This window comes from Sinocyclocheilus rhinocerous, unplaced genomic scaffold (assembly GCF_001515625.1).
Source record: "Sinocyclocheilus rhinocerous isolate Xijiao unplaced genomic scaffold, SAMN03320098_v1.1 scaffold617, whole genome shotgun sequence".
NCBI classification, from domain to species: Eukaryota; Metazoa; Chordata; class Actinopteri; order Cypriniformes; family Cyprinidae; genus Sinocyclocheilus; species Sinocyclocheilus rhinocerous.
The window spans coordinates 398,966-421,245 of record NW_015632743.1 but is presented as its reverse complement, the minus strand read 5'-3'; the positions used below and the strand labels follow the sequence as shown (position 1 = coordinate 421,245).

At 38.6% G+C, this 22,280-nt stretch overlaps 3 protein-coding genes and 1 long non-coding RNA gene across 6 annotated transcripts in view; 2 read left to right on the top strand and 2 right to left on the bottom strand.

Annotated features, from left to right (window-relative positions):
• pcmt (protein-L-isoaspartate (D-aspartate) O-methyltransferase) overlaps positions 1–4,069 on the bottom strand; it is an 11,198-nt gene extending 7,129 nt beyond the window's left edge. For 2 of the 3 annotated variants that reach the window (XM_016556087.1, XM_016556086.1), the window contains exons 1-2: positions 4,054–4,069; positions 3,887–4,011 (exon numbers count right to left, since the gene is read on the bottom strand). In XM_016556087.1, the coding sequence (XP_016411573.1) occupies positions 3,887–4,011; positions 4,054–4,058 (130 nt within the window). In that variant the 5' untranslated portion in view covers positions 4,059–4,069. Of the gene's footprint in view, positions 1–3,886; positions 4,020–4,053 lie in introns of those variants that run through there. The other variant, XM_016556088.1, reaches the window with a different exon arrangement.
• A 1,093-nt stretch (positions 4,070–5,162) lies between these two features.
• Positions 5,163–13,289, top strand: nup43 (nucleoporin 43). The gene is made up of 8 exons (XM_016556096.1): positions 5,163–5,422; positions 5,508–5,630; positions 6,553–6,630; positions 6,720–6,882; positions 7,799–7,934; positions 8,485–8,636; positions 9,225–9,341; positions 12,861–13,289. Exons 1-8 carry the CDS (start codon positions 5,306–5,308, stop codon positions 13,088–13,090), a joined length of 1,116 nt encoding a protein of 371 aa, XP_016411582.1. The 5' UTR covers positions 5,163–5,305; the 3' UTR covers positions 13,091–13,289.
• On the bottom strand, positions 5,636–15,523 carry LOC107743000 (uncharacterized). Its single transcript, XR_001640358.1, has 3 exons — positions 15,511–15,523; positions 13,725–13,735; positions 5,636–5,698 (listed from the first exon to the last, which is right to left on the bottom strand). It is a non-coding gene; the product is annotated as an uncharacterized LOC107743000 (long non-coding RNA).
• A 921-nt stretch (positions 15,524–16,444) lies between these two features.
• The window catches only part of LOC107742997 (serine/threonine-protein kinase LATS1-like), an 18,401-nt gene continuing 12,565 nt past the window's right edge, over positions 16,445–22,280 (top strand). The window contains exons 1-4 of the mRNA XM_016556094.1: positions 16,445–16,608; positions 17,311–17,745; positions 18,633–18,774; positions 20,322–21,007. Coding sequence (XP_016411580.1) covers positions 17,392–17,745; positions 18,633–18,774; positions 20,322–21,007 — 1,182 coding nt within the window. The 5' untranslated portion in view covers positions 16,445–16,608; positions 17,311–17,391. The remainder of the gene's footprint in view (positions 16,609–17,310; positions 17,746–18,632; positions 18,775–20,321; positions 21,008–22,280) is intronic.

The following is a 22,280-nucleotide window of genomic DNA, read 5'->3' as shown; positions in this document are numbered from 1 at the left end:
AAGCTCTAATATGGTTACATGTGAAGTTATTATTTTGTGGGGTTTTGCCTAATTGAGCTAGTATTGTTATTGTTGATGAAAACTATTTAAATTATTTAAACTATTTTCATTTTTAATTTGTTTAAAAGTGTTCAATAATTGACATAAAGCTCTCTCTCTCTCTATATATATATATATATATTTTTTTTTTCCCCCTGTCAAGTCTCCAACCTTCTATGAGCAATTATGCAATGCTAAATTACGTTATGACAATGCAAGCAGCTAAGCAATGACCAATTAATAATTTAATGTTACCATGAAGTATGCTGGGATAAATAACAAGAGACATGTGAGATCATTCATCTAGACATTTACAGTACATCATTCTGTAAGCTTATGGTATGGTACCGGAAATGCTGGAGTAGCAAAACCTTGTGGCATGTCAGCAATCCTGGTATTCAAAACTTGCACACTAATAATAGCAGTTTGTCCATATTGAAACATAGCAAATACTACACATTTACACTTTCAGACAGATGATCACTCACAGTCTGAAGGTCTGAGCCTTAATGTATATTTTCTAACCAACTTTCACAGAGATAATGTAGTTGTGTCTCGCAAATTATTTGGAAAAGTCCAATGGGAGTGCATATTACCAATTAGTAATTAGTCAAAATCTATGATTGCTAGATTCTCTTGGAGAATAGACCCCTTTTCAGTTAGTAAACACTGTGACTTTTAAAAAATATATATTTTCTTTATTAAGTTTTAACACTTAGTTACATTCATCACCCCACCCCCCTCTAACGGCATAAAAAAAACATACAATCCAGAGTACAAAACTGACAGTGAAGGAATTAAGTGTCCCATGTTTGTTCAGTCCATAAATTATCATTTAACATGAAAGGCCTGACAACAACAAGGAAACATATGGCTAATAAATATGATGAATATGGCAATAAACAAAAATGTTCACAGAAGGGGCACACCCTCATCAAAAATAAATAAGTAAATATGTACACCCTGTAAGAATACTAGTCCAGAAAACATAACAGAAGAGCTAAACCTATTAATTTTAGTAGAAATAGAAAATACACATGCATAAATAAATACATGAAATAAATAATAATAATAATAATAAAACAAAATATAAAAAGAGGATATGAAAAGAAGGGGAGGTTCAGGCATATCATTCCATTTTACAGGGAGGGAAGTTGTTCAAAATATCTTATGAAGGGGAACCAAATGTCTTGAAACGTACGTTTCGAACCTCGAATCATATATTTCATCTTTTCCAACTGAATGTGAAACACTACTTCTTTTATCCAGCTGCTATGTGTTGGAGGGTCTGCCCTTTTCCACTGAAATAATATTAAACGCCTCGCCAATAGAGTAGTGAAGGCGATAACAGAACAAATGTCTTTCCTGAGTTCTATACCCTCAGGCACCACACCAAAAATACCCATCATAGGATCAGGATCAATCAAGATATCATATATATGTTTATATGATTCAAAAATCTCCCTCTAAAACTCCTCCAACTTTGGACACGCCCAGAACATATGAGTAGTTGAAGCAGGCGATTGCGAACATCTATTGCAGGCGGGGCTAATATTTGGATAAATCTTGGCTACTGAGACTTTTTTTTAGGGGCGGAGCTTAGGTGGAGGCAGAAAGATTCCGAGATGGTCCTCACTGCAGAACACAAGATCCAGATCCAACTCCTCCCACCTTACATATACCTAAACCTACCCGTCTCCACCCCTAGATGTGGATCCAACCCCACCCCCTGGATCCTTGTTCTGCAGTGAGGGGCTACTGAAGATTCCCCTGACTGCTTCACTAACGCTAGCTAGCAGGTTTTGTTTGCTTGTTTTTTAACAATGACTGGAGAAAATTTGATTTTATCTGAATATGTAATGTCACACACTGTCCGGGACGGTGCTTGTTATTTGAAAATGTTAACATTATCGGAAGGAACCAGATTGGCCGACTCGTACACACTCATTCAATGGATGGACGATCTGTCAGAGGAGTGGCCTGAGACACCTGCCAGAAACGGAGTTTGCATGGTAAACAGAAACTAAGGGCATATAAATCTTTAGATGCCTATAACCATGTACTAACTAACTACTTGAACACACACCTGACACATAACATGGCTTTCACTGTTCCCTCGCTCTACTATTGCACTTAAAGCGAGACGACACAAACAATTTCCTTTATGTTTAGTCTAAATGTTTAGTTAAATGATTAAATGTAAATGTCTCTGGTCGTTAGTTAACTTCTGATTAGATGGGCATGAATGAGAACTCTTTAGACTCGTAACCAAACCTTAATCCATAAAAGACAACAGTTTATTTAACCTCAAATGATATTAGGTGTGCGCTGCAAACGCGAGCATTTTTGATGATCGTTTCTGTCCAGTCTGTCCGTTTTATTGCCTTTAACCACAGCTGTCGTCGTTTTTTTTGTCTGGCAATGGCAGCTGGTATGCGATAAAATTTCAAATTGGAGCCTGTACTACTCCATCGATTCTGACACTCAATAACACAACAAGATGACATTTTAAGCTCCTTACGTAGCCAACTCTGTGCTGGTTTGTATTGGCCGCTCCAGTTACTCCTTTGTTTTGCCTCCAGCTAATGCTGTGACATAATTGTGACGTCGGCACTAAAAAGGGGTCTATATGCAAACAGACTAAACAAATACTTGATTACTTCTGTAGCCCAAAGTGAATAAGCACAAACTGCATGATACAACCAAGAGTGTTCCAGCACACAATGGTGAGAGAAACCATCGAACTCCATTGGTAGGACAAGTTACAAGTTTAAGTTAGGAGTTTGTTCAAATCACTAACCCCAAGTAGCAGGAACAGTAACAGTGATACTTGTCTTAGCAAGCACCACTAAATATAGCACACTGGCCACTTGACCTCAGAATAAAGCCAAGAGTTCAGGAGGATGGGTTACATGCCAGACAAGTATTATTAGTCTCTCTGTCCAATGGCCAACTGTTGGACTATTAAAAAAAATAATAAATAATAATAATAATAATTTTATAAATGGATTATATACATTCTCCAGGTAAGCCAAAAGTATATATTTTTAATAATAATAATAATAATAAGATGATGTTTGATTTGAGGGAAAACCAATATTAGACATCGATTTCATTGTGTGGCTAAGTACGCAGCATTAATAATAATATCAAGGCTCAAAGCACTAAACTGCAGATGCACAAAGTCCGGAATGACGTCATCGCACAATGACATTAGCAGCATGTGTTGCGCCACGCCCACTGAACAACTCCAAATAGAACTGCACATACGACCATTAAACAACGACACATTTGAACAAATATGAATAATCTGGCGCTTAGGAAAAACGTACCTAATTCTTTATTGGATACAAACTGTAAATACCAGCAGGAACGAGTATATGCGAGATTCAGTACGTAAATGCTAACACCGTTGCTGCCGTGTCACGGACGTGAGCAAAACCATACGTTTGTTCAGTCAAAGCAATACAAACCGAAATAAGATCATATGTAAATATTATAACGATCGTTTAAATTTGCAGGTGGTTTGAGAGTGACGATCACATGTTAGACTGCTAGCGGCTAGCGTTAGCTGACAAGAATGAAGAGCACTGAAGCGCACTGTAAGTTTTAAACAGCAGCCACCACGTGCTTGTCTGATATAATAACACACACACGAACAACGCTGAGACGGAGGCATGCCACCCAGCACCCATCAGCGCACTTTCCCCTCAGCTGTAACGCGATGCTAGCTCACAGACGCGCTCTTTCCTTCACTACAGCGACGTAAACAAACCCCCGTTGCCAAGTGCTACAGTAAATATGACTGACTTTGCTCTTTTAATCATGCAAAAGGGGCAAAACTCACTGCGGAGGTTGTTGACGAGCTCCGCATGGCTCGCTCCTCCGGATTTCCAGGCCATTGTTAAACACACTCTGCGGATCAGGTAGAGTGCGGCTGTCAGCGCCGCGCATGCGCACACCGCTCTCCCGACGAGCGTCAGCTCTTCCAGCGCGGAGACTTCACGAGGCATGTCCATCACTGCTGCGTCAGGCAGTCTCTACTCTCTACGACGCTTTCGCATATGATCATTGCAGCAGATTTGGCACGTTTTCTAAATGCGAAAGCGGAGTGCATTTCGAAATGCAGCAGTCAAAAGAAAACAGTGCTTTAATTATGGTTAAGTCGAGCTATTCACACAGGGGAAAATAAAGGCAGCGTAGTAAGCAGACGAGTGTTTTCTTTCAGCTGATTTTTAATTGCATCACTAAACATGACGCAGAAGTGTGACGTAATTTAATACGTCACTACAAAAAAAATAAGAAAGAAAAAAGTCTGAGGTTAAAATATTTGCCTTTGTTAAAAGAATGCATAGAATATATCCAGTAAAACATGTGCTGGAACGCTTTAAATTAGATATTGGTTACTCTTGTGATTTCTGTAAAGGTGAAAAGGAAACTATTTTTCGTTTATTTTTTAATTGCATACATACAAAAATATTTTTGGATTGATGTGGAGCTTTTTATTAAGAAGAAACTGAACATTTCTCTGAAGTTGGGTGGATCTGATATAATGATACACTTCAATGATTGTGGATTTTAGATAGATAAAGCATATTTCATACAACTGTTCATTTTAATGGGAAAGTTTCACATTCATAAAATGAAATGGTCAGGCTCCAAACCAAACTTTTCTTATTTTATAAACGATGTCAAGCTTTATTGTAATGTCCTGTGTAACTGCACAAGTAAAAGGCTATTAGAACTCATAATATTATAAGGAGGTATGCTATTGTATGAAGTGAGGTTTTTATATATATATATATATATATATATGTCTCTCTTCTGGCACCGTTTTATCAATGTTGTTTATCTTTTTCTGTTTTTCTTATTTATATCTGAATATTTCTCATTGTACTGTTCTGATTTATGGCATTAATACAAAATAAAATAAAATAAATATTTTTCCTTTGCTTTGTTGAGGTTTACTTAATAAAAGGTAATAGTATAATAATAATAATGTTCATTTTAAAAATTACATTATTAATGCACCGTGCAAATCTGAGACAACTAGGGAAGTTAGAAATGACATTTTCTGTGACGCTGCTTTGAATCTAAATAAACGTGAACACAGCAGCGTGACAATTTTATCAAACCGAATCGCGTTTGGTCCTTACAGGCCGCCGTACTCAGCGAACAACACGGCAGGCGGAGGTGGCGGGATACATTGCTGCATGTGAAGCACACCGAACTAAACAACAACACAACACGACAACAGTGAGACCCGATGGACCCGATAGCCAAATACATCTCGCAGAAAATCAGTAAGACGCGGTGGCGGCCTATTTCTCCTGCTTTATTACAGCAGCCTGAAGTGTTCGCCACAGGATCCTGGGACAACGAGGCAGGAGCGCTAGTTCAGATGAATTACAACAGTGCATGTCGCATTCATGTTTCGTTGTTGCTCATAATTCATTGTGTGTTTGCAGAATAACAAAGTGTCGATCTGGTCGGTGGGAGATCATGGAGTCTCTAACACAGACGGAGAGTTTGATGAAGAGCCTCAGTTACTGTGCGACTCTCAGCATGACGGGGATGTGATGGACCTACAGGTGAGCAAAACGCTCGTCGGAAGTCTACGGGTGACGTCACGGACACTACGTCCATGTTTTTATACAGTCTGGTGTCAACCTGTCAACACACCTGCTCACTCGTTTTACTGTATGCATTTCCCTTTTGTGTGAAAGTACGTGTAATAATGAGAAATCAGCGCTAGTTTGTTGAGATTTGAGGCAGCTGTACCATTCACTACATTTAAAAAAAAAAATCCATTTTGTTATACAGAAAATTACTTTTAAATAATATGTGAAATATTTGTATTGGGAGAAAAACAATAATAAAAGGAGTCACTGTTGCAACTGTTACGGCCTGCATGTTTGTTTGGAAAATATCCCTGCTGAAAAAAGCAGCTAAAACCAGTCTAATAGTGTTGGGTCGTTCTTGAACGATTCGTTCATTTTGCTGAACGAGACTCAAAGGTCCGAGTCGGTAAAATGATCCGACCTTCCCATCACTACAGTCTAAGCTGGTTGGTTTTAGAGGGGTTTTTGCCACTTCTTTAACTGGTCAGGCTCAGAGACCAGCTACTTCCAGCTTAAACCAGCTAAGACCAGCCAACCAGCTTAGGCTGGTTTTAGCGCAGGTGTTTTTTCTGCAGGGATTTACCCACTGTATCTCAAATAGTAGTTGCTAAACTAATAATATCATCGCTTGAGTATTAATAAATGGTACTGAATAGCTTTTATGTTCTGCTCATTCTTTTAGCTTCAGTCATATATCTTTATTATCACATGTAAATCTAGATCTAAATCCAAAATTTAGGCCTAAACCTCTTCATAACAGTTTCAAACCATCTTTTAAATGCAGCATGCGATGCATTTCGTCATTTGTAGTCAGAAAAGCGGTCTGAGGTCTTTCTTTAATTTGTGGACTAGTCTGATTCAAATAAAACCGTCCTTTGCATAATCTCTGTAGTTTCTAGATCAAGACCGACTCGTTTCTGCATCATCAAGCGGAGCTGTGACGATCTTTAAGCTTCAGCCTGACTGTCAGGTATCTGTTTTGTTTGTTTGATATTTGCATCAGTCTGATAAATTTCATTATGCACAGCAAAGTCTGACCATTGTGATTGTGGCGTTCAGGCTCTTTCGTTGGCTCATGTGTGGGAGAGGGCTCATCGATATCCTTGTGATAATGCACCCTGCACTGCAGTAGTGTGCAGAAGCCCTGAACTAGTGTCAGTGGGTGAGGACGGCCGGGTTACTCTTTACAAGGCAGATCAGACTGAAGTTGTCCGTGTTATTGGTAAGTGTTTTCTGGCTTTCTTTGTAGCACTGACAAAGATTTTATATATAAACGGTTTCATTAATTTCATCCGATGTCTCCTTTAATTTTTGTTTCACTCAAAAAAAGTAAGTCTTCGGTAGAGATCGACCGATATATTGATTTACCGATATTTTCCCGATATTTAAGCATTTTTTGTAATATCGGATTCACCGATAAACGCCGCCATCTTGTGGGCGTTTTGAGAATTGCGCGCAGGATCGCCATTGCAGCGCGTCTGAGGGGAGACGAGACCGCAACAACGGCGTGCAGGTACTTGATATAGTTGCTATAGTTAGTAAACTTTATTTAACATAACAGCCATTTATGCACAAATTAGATGCATTATATAAATGCCTGATATGTAGTTTATGCAGCTTGGCTCTAAGAAATAGAGACCAACTCACGGAGTCACGTAGATAATCCGTCAAGTCCTGTCCCAATAAAGACGTAACTTTGCCTGAATTAAATAATATGCAGCCATGAATGAGCGCATGTTGGAAATAAAAGCGCTGAATTTAATTCTCTCTCTGTTGTATATTTGCTCATCATTAGTCTAAGATTAAATTTAACATGAAAGACTGCTAATTTTCAACACACAAAAAAAAAAGATGACTGAAAAGAGGAAAAACCAAAGTGAAGTATGTTCCTACTTCACTCAGTCATTTATTTACTTTATAACAGTAAATAAATATCGGTTCTGCATATCGGTTATCGGGCACATAAACATGCAAATAATTGGTATCGGTTATAAAATATCAATATCGGTCGATCACTAGTCTTTGGATATGAGGGTAAATCAAGACAGAACGTTCATTTTTGGGTTAACTTATGCTTACATTTGACCTGTAATGCATATGAGTAGGTCTGACAGGACTGTGTTATTGCCTTTCAACAGAAAATGCAGATAGCAGTACGATTCATGCCGTGACTTTTCTAAGGACGACTGAAGTTCTCACTGTTAACTCCATCGGTCAGCTGAAGATGTGGGACTTCAGACAGCAGAGTGACAGTCCTGCACAAATTCTCTCTCTGTATGATTCACTCACATTAGTCACATTAGTATTATTCTATGAAGAAAAACTGTATTCATTTGAATCGCCATAAAACCAATAAGAACAAGTCCATTTTACCCTATCAAGAAATCATATTTTGCATGAAGAAAATACTATTTTCTTGGACCATTGTGACATTATTATTTTCCAAATTCTCATTACAATTCTCAATGACCACTTTAACAAATTGCTGATTACTTGTTCCAATAAACACAACATTGACAGATTTTTCCCTGTCAATGTTTTAACATCTTAAGATGATATTTAGATTTTATAATTTTTTTTATGTTAATTTAAAAAATCTTGTATAATTTTAACTGCTGTATTTTTCTGTTTGCTTGGTTTTTATTTTGTGTTTATGCAACTCTTCTATTATTGTAGCTCATTTTTTGCCATGAAGTCTTAGATGATGAAATGGCAATTAAAAATAAGTAACTATTTCTACCCAAGCTTATTTGCCAGCATTCTAGAGAGGACGTCGAAAAGTTGGTTTCTTTTCTTTGCTCATATCTTTTTACTGCTCATGCAGCACTGGGGACAGAGTGCCCTTGCACTGTGTGGATAAACACCCAAACCAGCAGCACATAGTGGCCACTGGAGGACAGGATGGGATGCTGTGTATCTGGGATGTGAGACAGGGCAATACACCCTTCTCTCTCATAGAGGCCCATTCAGCGGAAAGTGAGTTTTGTAAACACTTGTAATAGACATTCAGAATGATGCTCTTAAACTGAAAGTCGGCATGACGGCAATTCATCCGTGCATGCATTTCTTTTTCTTTCTTTTTTTTGTTTTGTTTAGTGTTTTGACCTCGCAATGTTTAACCAGTCATAACTGGACCTTCCAGTGAATAAGACACCCGCATCTCAAAATCCAATCAACAACTGATGCATAGAACCAAGTCCCCGCCCTGCAATTTTCTTTTTCGATAATCTGTTTCATTTGGATGTACGTCACAATATGAAAGAAAATATCTGTCGCTGCTTCCGTGTCATCACAACTTTAAACATTTTTGATTACTAACGCAGTCGCCAGAAAGTTACCTGGTTGCTTAAGAGATATTGCACAAGATATACAGTAGAAATAACCTTATTTATTAGTTTAGTATTGTCCAGTTTAAATTTGCAAGCAACTGATATTATTAACAAGGACAGAAAATAAACTGTTATCCTGTTCATGTGAAATGTCAATATTTTACAGTGTTAAAGCTTAAATGTCAAAAACCTGATAAGTGGTCAGCAGCACTGATTCTGATCTGTTTCTCTACAGTGTGGGAAGTACATTTTCATCCATCAAACCCCAATCACTTGTTTACGTGTTCAGAGGATGGTTCTCTGCTACACTGGGAGACGACTTCAGGATCAGACATGAGCACACTCCTACAGAGTAAGCCAAAACTCCATCACAACTGTAGTAATATTAATAACAATGTGGCTATCTGATTTTTATCTTAAATATTTTGGTTGGTATGCACATTACAGTTACACTTGACCATGTAAATGTGTCTCTGCAAAACAAAACAGAAAAAAATGATTCCCATATATGAATTTTTAAACAAATTGCTACATCCACATCTCATCCATGATTGTTTGCTCACGTGTGACAAATTTCCACATGCTGATGTAGATCAATTAGATTACCATATATAACAACCAGATCCATGTACACCTGGCCGAGTCATGTCTTATATATGCCATGTACACACTGCAGCTAGATTTGGTTGTCAATTGGCATTTTACTGTTCAGTCATGTTTTGCACACACACAGTTCAATAATTTATGGGAGTGACAACTGCATTGTACTACTGAAAAATTCTCCCACAAAATTCTGGTAGTGACAACCGCATTTACCAAAATTTTACATGGTGTCTATGGAACTAAACTAAAAAAATTAGTTTGTAATGACGTATTTAAATGCATATCAGAGTTGTGTCTCTCCTCTGAATGTCCGGTGCAAGAAGTCATAGTGAACAAGGTACAGTGCTGCTTGAAAGTTTGTGAACCCTTTACAATTTTTTATATTTCTGCATAAATATGACCCAATTCATCATCAAGTCCTGAAAGTAGACAAAGAGAACTCAATCAAACAAATGAGACAAACATTTATTTGAGTAAAATGCCCCAGTGTTACATTTCTGTGCGGTGCAAAAGTATGTGAATCTTTGATTTCAGTATCTGGTGTGATCCAATTTTGCAGCAGTACACAGTACAACATCTTGTGTTAGTTTTAGCTCATTCCTCAGTACAGAACCACTTAAACTATGTGATGTTGGTGGGTTTCCTCCTATGAACTGCTTGCTTCAGCTCCTTCCACAACATTTCAATTGAATTAAGGTCCAGACTCTGACTTGGCCATTCAAAACATTAACTTTGTTCTTCTTTAACCATCCTTTGGTAAAATGACTTGTGTGCTTGGGGTCATTGTCTTGATGCATGTAGGCCTGTCGTATATGACCTCAATCATTTTTGGTGACGCAATATATCGCCCATTATATTTACTTAAAAATTAATGTCACCATGTTTTGTACATTCCACTTGCGCCTGTGTCTTTTGCAGCTTCTCGTACATAACGTGGTGTAGTCATGAGGTGCTAGTTCACATTTAAAAAATGCTTCTACAAACAAAGTTTCATCTGCAGATATGGCCTTGTTTAGGGATCTGACGCTTTGTGCATACAGACATCTGACTGCTAAGTAGTGATTGAGTTTTTCAGCAATAGTGTGCACCCTTAATTTACAGAGAAAAGAAGATCAGGGAAAAATCTGTAGATGGAAAAATCTCCATACAAGTTCTTTGTGCATTTTTCTTTTTTTCTACTTGTTACTTTGCACTTTTTGTTAGAAAATGTTTATTCACTATTTATTCCATCCTGGACCAGATGCAGCAAAACAGGCCCAAACCATGATACTACCACCACCATGTTTCACAGATGGGATGAGGTTCTTATGCTGGAATGCAGTGTGTTCTTTTCTCCAAACAGAACACTTCTCATATAAACCAAAAAATTATATTTTGGTCTCATCCATCCACAAAACATTTCTCCAATAGTCCTCCAGCTTGTCCACATGATCTTTAGCAAGCTGCAGACGGGCAGCGATTTTCTTTTTGGAGAGCAGTGGCTTTCTTCTTGCGACTCTGCCATGGACACCATGGTTGCTCAGTGTTCTCCTGATGGTGGACTCATGAACCTGAACATTAGCCAATGTGAGAAAGGCCTTTAGTTGCTTAGAAGTTACCCCGGGTTCCTTTGCAACCTCGCAGACTATTACACGTCTTGCTTTTGGAGTGATCTTTGTTGGGCGACCGCTTCTTGGGAGGGTAACAGTGGTCTTGAATCTCCTCCATTTCTACACAATCTGTCTGACTGTGGATTTGTGGAGTCCAAACTCTTTAGAGATGGTTTTGTAACCTTTTCTATCCTGATGAGCAACCACAACTCTTTTTCTGAGGTCCTCAGAGATCTCCTTTGTTCGTGCCATGATTCACTTCAGCAGACATGATCAGACTTTCATAGATCCTTGTTCTCTAAATAAAACAGGGCAGGCAATGACACCTGATAGTCATTCCACTGTTTGAAAACAGATGGACTCTAATTTCACCCTCAAATTAACAGCTAATCATAGAGGTTCACATACTTTTGCACCACACAGAAATGTAACACTGGGTCATTTATCTCAGTAAATAAATGACAAAGAAAATATTTTTTATCTAATTTGTTTGATTGGGTTCTCTTTGTCTACTTTCAGGACATCTGATGATGAATTGGGTCATATTTATGCAGAAATATAGAAAATTGTAAAGGGTTCACAAACTTTCAAGCAGCACTGTATGTTTTGACTTTTTTTTTGTTGCCGGATCTTGCTATAAAGAAATTGCAAATAAGAATAAGCCCATAATAAATATAAATCCCAGCGTGTGTTATCTTGAAAATAAGCCACAAACCAAAATATTGTGACCTGCACCTGCCATTAACTGCATAAACTGCATCGCTTTATGAGCCCCAAGAGACGTAATAAGCGTCGCTTATAATAATGGACAAACTTCCGCAGTTCTGCACGTAATCTTCCAAACATAAATGAAACACGACCACTCTGTTGACGGCGGTTTAGTCAAAATCTGCAAAAATAACAGGTTTCACAGTCATCACAATTTTGAGAGTGAGTTCTGTTTCGTACACACACAAAACTATAATTTAGGGGATTCACTCCCGTATTTAAATGCAGTTGTCACTCATGAAACTTTACAGTGTGCACGTGGCCTATGTGTCTTAAACCAAAGCCAGGATTTATAGTACAGTAAGAAAAAATTTCTGCTGCCCTCTTTATCCATTTTCATTTGCCTCCTTTCTAATTTTTCTTGGTGAAATCTCATCACAAGTGATCGAAGGAGATGCATTTGAGATGCTCGGCTAACTACTTGCATCTTAATACATGAATGAGTGGAAACAGGGCCATGCTGTCAGACTTCAAACATTATTATTATTTTTTTTTTTTAAGGTTTTGTCGAGCCAAGTTTTTGTTTTCTAAAGGTGCACTCAAGTTTTTGTTCATATTTTTCTGGCTCTTATCCCAGTAGTACCAGTGGGTTTAGATTATACTGACACCTATCACCCTAGATATATAAAGCTGCCGCTTCATCAAGTTTTGTTCCTTTTGTTGTTGTTGTTTTCTCATATTTCACACATCCATATAATGAACTTTCTATGATGCAATCCTGCAATTGTATAACAATTTGAATTCCTCTTATGTTGCATAAGAAGCAAAGCTAAACTGGTTGGTCTGAGCATATGGCCTAGTAAAGCTACTATGACTATGAAGGTTTCATTCTTAATTTGTAGTCAGTATACACAGACTTGACTCATATTATTGTATGTTCATCTAATTTTCTGATACCTGGTTTGTTTCAGAGGGCTGGAACAGCAGGGTCGTCTCGCATAGTGCCATACCGATGGCAGGGGAGAATGACTCTGTGGTCAGCGCCTGGCTTGCTGGGGACTCCAGCAAAAATAGACTGGAGGCAACTCATATGCTGCCCAGCCAGACACTGTCTGTCAACAGCCTCGATGTGCTTGAGCAGTGTTTAGTGTGTGGGACTGATGGAGAGGCCGTGTACGTCCACAGACAAGTTCCTGTTTGATTACTGACCCCAAACATGTATGAAAGAGAAGGCTTGGAATATTTTTATAAACTAAACGTCTTTGTCCAGTTGGTTGAAATTACACAAGAAATGATCAAGTCATTAAAATGGCCATGTGTACAGCCTTTCTGTGTGATATAAGTTTTGTTGAAGTACTCGGGATACAGTGACGGGGACCATAATAAAAACTTATCATACTTCTTTCAGAGATAATTGACCTATAAGTGGTGTTTTGTCAAAGCCAATATTTACTTGCATAGGCTTCGCGTAGCTACGATGGTTGAACAAATGAATCAGTTGAGTCAATAATTCAGTGACCCATTCGTAAAAACTGTAAAGAGTTTACCAGAGTAAAGTTTACAAGAGACTAAATTTGACCACCTTTTGCAATGTGATATATCAACATCATCGGAAGTGAAACAATGTATGCGAGAAAAATACAAATTAACCATAAAAAGCCATCACTGCTGCTGACATAAAGCGTGATATAAGCATGTTGTGTAACACAGTGACAGAATCACAGATCACGCTTCAAAACATGCTGACATTTATGTTAAGCGTGAGCTCATGAACATATGACAGTTGGCCAAAAGCGATGGTTTATAGTTTAAAAATTGATGTTTTTCTCACACACCTATGGTTTCACTTTTGTGGTTTTTGAAGCATCAATTTTTGAGGGACCCACTTGCATTATATGGACCCACAATGATGGATTAAAAATCTTTCATCTGAAAAAAGAATCTTATACATCTGGAACGGCATGAGAGTGAGTAAATATTGAGATCTTTTTTATTTACTCTTAACCCCTGTATGGCCAGTTAGCTCTTTGACTGACCACATGATTTGCACTGATAGTGGTAACCTTCTTTTGTGTGACGCATCTTTGGTGGCTTCTGAGACAGCAGTGGTGGAGCTGATGGATGATGCCAGGTGGACAGGACGACCAACGGTACCCCAGTGTCTGTGTGTGCAGTGGAAGACATCGCAGCCCCAGTTCATACACATTTACGTTGGCAAATTACTGCCTCACCTTCCCAATTTCAAATCAGGCTCCTGGAACTCATTGAAAGGGTGTTCATGTTCCACAGATGCAGATGGGAGCTTTCTAGCCTTTGGCAGTGATTTCTTTGCCAAACTGACCTGCCGGGGAAGCTCCACTCCCTGCAGCAAGGAGTCCTGGTCACAATTATTATGTTCTCTCTTAAGGAGTCATTTAATTTGTAGTGATACACATCAGCTACAAGTAATTAGGCTTGCCACTAAATCAAATTATGATGAATTGAGCAAAACCCCAAAATGATTTAACTCCAAATTGTCGCTATAAAAGTAGAGCCAACTTTACTCACATACTGTACATACAATATACTCACATAAAGCATTATATACTACATAGCAAATCTTGATTGATTGATTACATATGCTGAATGTAAACAGCCAAGGTCTATAAAAATGTTGACTATTTAGGGGATAATGTACATCCTGGTTTATCACAAAATAAACCCTGACTGGATGATCAGGACTCAAACGTTCCTAGCAAGCGGCTAAAAAGAGAAGCAATATGGCAGGAACTGCTTATGAACGAAACAACAGTGGGTATGTGGAGATATGAGACATGAAAGTAGCATTGCCGTCACATACCCGGATGAGCGGGAGGTTATTATGTTGCTATTATTCCATGGTCTGTCTGAATACTGGATTCTGATTGGCTGGCAGGTATGCATTAAAACCGTTTAATGCACAGGTAGTTCCAAGTCAGTTTAATCACCGTTCTATATTAATGCGCTGCTTTAATTGATGCACACACACACACCACTCGCACATAAACACAGTGGCTACGTTTACATGCAACCAAATAATCCGTTTGTAATCGGATTGACGGCTCAATCGGACTGAAAAACCTTCATGTAAACACCTTAACTGAGGGGAACACTGTGCTTAGTCTTCTAACGGACCGTTTTTCATATTTCTGGGTTTCTCAGAAGCGGAAGATGTCATAGTTGGGTAAACTATAATAGTGAACAGGAGACTACATCAAATATATATTTTTTTGTGTTCCCCTTTGCTCAAATAGCAATAGAAAAACTCCACAATAGTGTTTCACGAATTTCAAAAAGAGGAAAAATAGAGAGAGATTGATAACAGCAGTCAGAAGAGAAAATTATGTCAAATTTACAGTCACTCCCACAGCTGTTATATTAGAAACACCATAGGAACACCAAAAATTACCACAATGTTATTGATGAACGAGTAGTGCTACATTACAATGTTGTGACTACATATTTAGGAACCTTTAAAAAATCTTGAATAGGCTATTAAAAATCCCATATTTACTGAGCAATAATATGAATAATATGAAAATAGTATTTAAAGTATTTAAATTTGATAACCTTTTGAATTGAAGTGACAAAATAAACACACACACACACACACACATGTTGGTTTTTATGGTTTACGGGGAATCTCCATAGGCGTAATGGTTTTTATACTGTACAAACTTTACCTACATCAACCCTACACCTAAACCTACCCCTCACATAAAACTTTACGCATTTTTAGAAAGAAAAAAAAACACCATTTAGTATGTTTTTTAAGCCTTTTGAATTTTGGGGACACAGGAAGTGTCCTCATAAACCACCTTCACATTGTAATACCCATGTCATTATACAAATTTGTGTCCTCATAAATCACATAAACATGCGCACACACACACGCTTTGGGTTTCCATGTTTTATGGGGACATTCCATAGGGGTAATGGTTTTTATACTGTACAAACTGTATTTTATATCCCCTTACCATAACTCTGCACCTCACACAAAACTTTATGCATTTTTAGATTATCAAAAAATGTCATTCTGTATGATTTATAAGCTTGTTTCCTCATGGGGACCTGGTATTTTACTGGTATTACTATCATTGTGAGGACATTTGGTCCCCATAATGTATAAGAGGACCACACACGCAGTCAGAAATGGCACTGTTTACTGAGAATAAACATACTACCATTAGGATGAGGACAGACCATAGATGAGGGGCTCTGAGACTCACACATAGCAGCATAAATTCATTCCCACCTGTTGCAAAAAATTTTTATCATTTAGAATATCTATTTTTCGTAGTGAACTCCAAATATAGCTTACTCTAAAATGAATATGTTATGCAAACATGTCGAACACGAACCACGGTTAAGAGGTACATTTATTATGTAACAAACTGTGTCCACTCAAAAGCAGTTGACGCATCTCTTCCACTGATCTGCATTCACACAGAAGGGCCTCTCGTCTCGTCAGGTCACCTCTGGGGGCGGAGCTCTCGAAGAGGGCGTTTTACAACATCCGGGCTTTTGTGACGCGCATGACAGCCGTTGTAAATGTAAACTCAAGACGACAGTAAATACCAAAGAGAAGCAGACGGTCCGTCAGCAATGTATCTGTCAGACATAGCAGAGGAGGTGTTCGCGGTTTAAAAGCTTGCAGGGGGCTATACATGTCCAAACACGACGCCTCACCAACATTAAATGGTAAGTGAATGTAATTCGTTTTTATACGGAGTATGGTAGCACTATGCTATCCCCTCAGCTTTAGGCCTCAGTCACCTGTTGTACCGATTCATAAATGATTTATCAGCTTTAATATGGTATTATGCAGTATGAATAATGTTTAAAGTTGTAAGGGCTTTATGTGGCAATACTTCTGCACTCTTCAGCAGTTTCAGGCCTAACTGAGTTAGCTGTGCGTGAATCAATTGGACACTACGACTGTGTTTCAAAACCTATAGAGATGCCTACCTAGACAACACTTTTGGTCATCGTAGGCACATGCAGCGTTTTTGGCCGTGCCCTGTGATCCTGTCTAGGTAGGCATAACTAAATTAATATAACGTATTTATCACTGCCGTAGCTGGTGTCGATGGGCTTTTCATTTAGTCTTAAATATTTGTGGTCTAGTGAGCTTTAGAAAGGCATATCTAGACCTACCACAAAACCAAATGCTGTTTTATGTCCTTGAACTATCAATATCACTAAAAAGTTAAAAACATAGTCAAATCTAATGAAGAAACACGTTAAAAAAAGCATAGTCCTTCATTATTATTATTTTTTGAGGATCACCATGTAGCTGTTACAAGCTTTAATCATGCAACTGAAGTTGTATTGATGATTATAACAATTCTTCTGTTCCCTCATGCATGTTTACTGATGCACTGACGTCTCTCTAGTGTGCAGGTGAAACATTGAAATCCAGACAGTTTCACTCTTCCACCCAGGAGACTCTTCACCACCTTGGCACTTAACATATGTTTTTACATGAAGAGGGGCGAGAAACCCGAGGGATACAGACAAATGCGACCCAACACCTTCCCTGTGAGCAACTACAGTGGCAATAGTCAACAAATGCTGCAGGAGATCCGAGAGAGCTTGCGGAACCTCTCCCGGTCATCAGATGTTCCCAAAACCGACGTGAGCGTCGGGAAGGGACCGCCGGATGATCCCAGACAACAAGGGCGCAGCAACAACCCCAGGAACCCCCATCATCACAGAGCACTGCAGGAGATCCGCAGGTCACTCATGCCATTTGCTAATGAAACTACCTCCAGTGGAAACAGCGCAGATATCAACAGACACATGCTGCAAGAGCTGCAGGATGCTGGCTTTGATGAGGTAATGGACCTTGTTGAATCTGGTTGGAGCTGAAAATACTGAGATGAGAAGTTGGTATACTCCCCCCCCCCAAATGTATCATATTAATCATTTCAGGAATGTTCTCTACTGTCACTGTATAATTTCGCTTATTTGAGGAATGACAGAAATGGTATGTTGCCAGACCAGCTCTGGTTGGAGAAGTGAGCTCAACGTGTCATACTCAAATGCACACTAACAATGTGGGTGTGATGTACATATTTAGTTTATTATTTATTTTCCGATAAGATTAATTACTTTTTTTTTTTTTTTCATGTGGTGTATGTACATAAAGGTTGTTTGGCAGACAAACAGGCCAAACATTATTTTAACCTTACAGGTTCATTTCATTTTATTATATAAATGACTGTACTAGAAAATAATACTTCTGTAAAGGATAACGTATAGTCAGAAATCCAGACAGGGTGATCAATGTGAAACAACTGTCTGTACATTATCCCAATTTGTACATAGTTGCTTGCCAAATAACTAAAAGTGGAAGGACATACGATATTGATTTGCAGATTATGTTGTTTTGTGACAAGAGCGTGTGCAGTGATACGAGGTGACATGAAACTAGTGCAGCTATGTACTGTAGGAAATCATTTGCCTGGGACAGCCGTCAATTATGCAGTGTGCATAATGCACAAATATCATAGACCACAGAATGCCATTGACCAATCACTGGCAAGATTTCCAGAGAGCCATGACATAATAAAACCGTATCGCACAAATGCAAATAAAATTTTCGTGAGCTTATGGATATCTCTATTAGCAGCTGTTGTGCAGGTTTTTAACTGTTTGCATTTAAATGCCAACATATTTTATTGATTCTCAGTAGTAATACATACGTGTGTGCGTTTGTACAGGAGATGGTGGTTCGTGCTCTGAAGCAGACGAACAGTCATAGCGTGGAGGCAGCCATAGAGTACATCAGTAGGATGAACTTCCAGGAGCCTGCGAGGGAGCAGATAACAGCACGCCCTGTCAACACGGCCATAAAACAAGCAGGTATGTAGCAGAGCCCCTTCGCCTTTAAAGTTGTCCAAATGATGTTCTTAGCAATGCATATTACTAATTAATTAAGTTTTGATATATTTACAGTAGGACATTTACAAAATATTTTCATGGAACATGATCTTTACTTACTATCCTAATGATTTTTGGCATAAAAATCACAATAATTTTGACCCATACAATGTATTTTTGGCTATTGCTACAAATATACCCCAGCGACTTAAGACTGGTTTTGTGCTCCAGGGTCACATTTAGTTATGAATTGCTGGAATTGTTTAGGGTAGCAAAAAGACATTATGGGGGTCAAACTGTAATAGTTTTGTAGTCTGGTTGTTGTCTAATCCAGCCTAATTACACTGAGACGTCCTTAACATCTGGCTACTTGGATTAGTTATTTAAACAACCCAGAGTTGTTGTTTTTTTTTGCATGGCTTCTTGGTTGAAATATTAATGTCCTTAACACTTGCTACTTGATTAGTCATTTAGACAACTGAGAGTTGTTGTTGTTTGTTTGTTTTTTGCATGCCTTATGGCTAGAAATATTGAATCCATATTAGATCTGAAGGTGTGTGTGGATGTGTACAAATCTTATTTGTCTTCAGAACAATACATTTTTTCTTTCTTTTGCCAATGATCTAATGTTTTATTAAAACTGTTTTATCTAAAACTTATGGCAGTCTGATCAAAAAGGAAAAAGATCATGACTGGTTGTCCTTCTGGTTCATGCATCACACTGGTAATGAATGATTGAGTGCATTGCATTGTACAATAAAGTACTCAGTGCGCTGTCAACTTTAGTAGTTTATCTAGGTATTCCAGGCATGCTAAAAATGTGCATATTAAATGCTATTCTGGACATAGCTGTTGATTAGCTATGGTAGAGTTCCAGGAGGGGGACTGAGCACCTCTGAAGAAGAGAATACAGTGTTATCGTAAACTCAGAACTAACACCATTACATCGGCATTAACATCAGCAGATAGTTCATGAAAAGAGCACTATGATGCATAGTAATTTTATGAAACAAAAAAATGAGCTTGAAGGTATTTATCTCACAAAAGCCATTCAGTGTCCGTATTTTGTTACTTGGCTACAAAAAAAAACAACAAAAAAACTCTAGAGACGAGCATTTGGTTAAATATGCTTTGTATTACAGATTCATTATATTTTACTTAACCTGTTTCTAATGTCTTATTTAATGTATGTTTAAACAGACGTCATAAACTATTATATGACAGCCACATTTTAAATGAAACATAATAATATCATTAAATATAAATACTGCCTATTTGTATAAAACTGAGTGTTGAATATTTTATCTACAAAGAAATAGCAATTGAATTTAATTGTTTGCACTTCTTAATTTTAACCTTTAATATTATAGTAATGTACCAACTGGGTTCCCTGTAAAGCTTTAGCTGATTTGTATTTTTTTTCCTTAGAGGGATAGTTCACCTAAAATCTAAATAAACAGGATTATTTACAGGACTTCGAAAATTCTGCTTAGGTTTCTGTTGTTGATATATGGATGTTTCCTCTCTAGGTCCATCCCAAATCCCACAGACACTGTTGCGGCGCCAAAGCTGGAAGGGTTCAAAGGAATCTCTGGCCCCACAGCGGCACAGTGCTCTAATGACTGATGGCATGATTTACTGTCCCAGTAGCCCTGGACCTCAAAGCGACCTCTCACGGCCTACTACCTTTCCTCAAAATCTTGCTGCTGGAGCTAGCAGTCAACGAGTGAACCCTCCCCTCCCACGGCAGGTGCGTAGCATCACTCCTCCTCCCTCCTCATGGGACTCCAATCCCGCAACCAAGCGGTATTCTGGGAACATGGATTACCTGGTGCCTCGGATCTCTCCTGTGCCTCAGGGGCCCCGACCCGATGGCTATATAAACCCTCCGTCTCAGGCACAGCGAGGGATCAGTCCAGTGCCAGTGGGTCGGCAACCCATCATCATGCAAAACTCCGGGGGCAACAAGTTCACCTTCCCTCCATCCTGGCCTCAGAATGGCAACATACAAAGTGAGTATGTGGGCATTAATAGCAGTGGCTGGCAGCCACCACCACCTCCGTATCCCATGCACCAGACTAGCAGACAGAGTCCCACGGCCCAGCAGATGCAATCCAGCGCTCTTGCTGCACCCTCAAACGGAGCCAACAAAAGTGCCCCAAGCATGCTGGTGCCCAACCGCAATAGCCACAACCTTGATATGTACAACCTTGGGGTACTTATTTTCTTTTTAACTTTTACCATCTTTCTTCCATTATTCTTTCCTTCCCTTTTATTCTCCCTTTCTGTTGTCTGTCTGTCTTCCATATCTTTCAGTCTGTGGATCTCCTCTGTAAGCCTACTTTCTTTTCTATGTGTGATCAACTCGTTTTCATAGTTTAAAGGTTTCTTCTGGAGTAATCTTCACTCAAGAGTGGTAAAGTAAGACTCTGTCAGTTGGACAGCATGTGTATGTTCCTCGAATGTTCTTATGAGCTCCGTTCTAAAGCCTAGTGAGCTGCCTACCTAGACCACATTTTAAGGTGTCATAGGTGTGTGTACATCGCAAAGGCTGTTATGAAAGTCATGCAACGTAATGCCTCTTTTCTAAAGTGCAAAGCCAAAAATTTAGTTTGCAGATAATGCAATCCCAGAATGCAATATGATGAAAATATTAACTTTTACCATCTTTCTTCCATTATTCTTTCCTTCCCTTTTATTCTCCCTTTCTGTTGTCTGTCTGTCTTCCATATCTTTCAGTCTGTGGATCTCCTCTGTAAGCCTACTTTCTTTTCTATGTGTGATCAACTCGTTTTCATAGTTTAAAGGTTTCTTCTGGAGTAATCTTCACTCAAGAGTGGTAAAGTAAGACTCTGTCAGTTCCGACAGCATGTGTATGTTCCTCGAATGTTCTTATGAGCTCTGTTCTAAAGCCTAATGAGCTGCCTACATAGACCACATTTTAAGGTGTCATAGGTGTGTGTACATTGCAAAGGCTGTTATGAAAGTCATGCAACGTAATGCCTCTCTTTTCTAAAGTGCAAAGCCAAAAATTTAGGTTGCAGATAATGCAATCCCAGAATGCAATATGATGAAAATATTTTTATGCTAACCAGAATATTGTGTTGTTAGGTTAGCCGTTTACTAAAACCAATCCTTACTTAAAATTAAGGCAAGTCTCCTGTGCTGTTATGTGATGAGTAGGGATGTGACGATTAACTGCAAGCCAGTCGAAAATCGATTCAGATATGTGACTATTCAAATTGGTTGAGATGCCAAACAAATCGCGATACAATTGGAGTTGGAGTTTATATGAATGTATCTCTAAGGGGAACTGACTATCTTTAGAAAAGTTTGGTATTTTCTTTTCATCTTGCCTCTGAACAATGCATATTAAAGTAGTGTTCATAAGTGCAGCTCTGCTTTGTTTACAGCGGTAACCCAGGAGACACTGTATCATTGCTGTTCATAAGCGCCACCTGCTGTCAGAGAGTGAATCTGCGTCTCAT

What these genes read in the sequence shown, in the direction of transcription:
- nup43 (XM_016556096.1), top strand. Translation starts at nt 5,306, where the DNA reads ATGGACCCGATAGCCAAATACATCTCGCAGAAAATCAGTAAGACGCGG. An exon ending in CAGGATCCTGGGACAACGAG is followed by an intron (nt 5,423 to 5,507) that starts GCAGGAGCGCTA and finishes GTGTGTTTGCAG; the next exon opens with AATAACAAAGTGTCGATCTG. An exon ending in AGAGGCCCATTCAGCGGAAA is followed by an intron (nt 8,637 to 9,224) that starts GTGAGTTTTGTA and finishes GTTTCTCTACAG; the next exon opens with TGTGGGAAGTACATTTTCAT.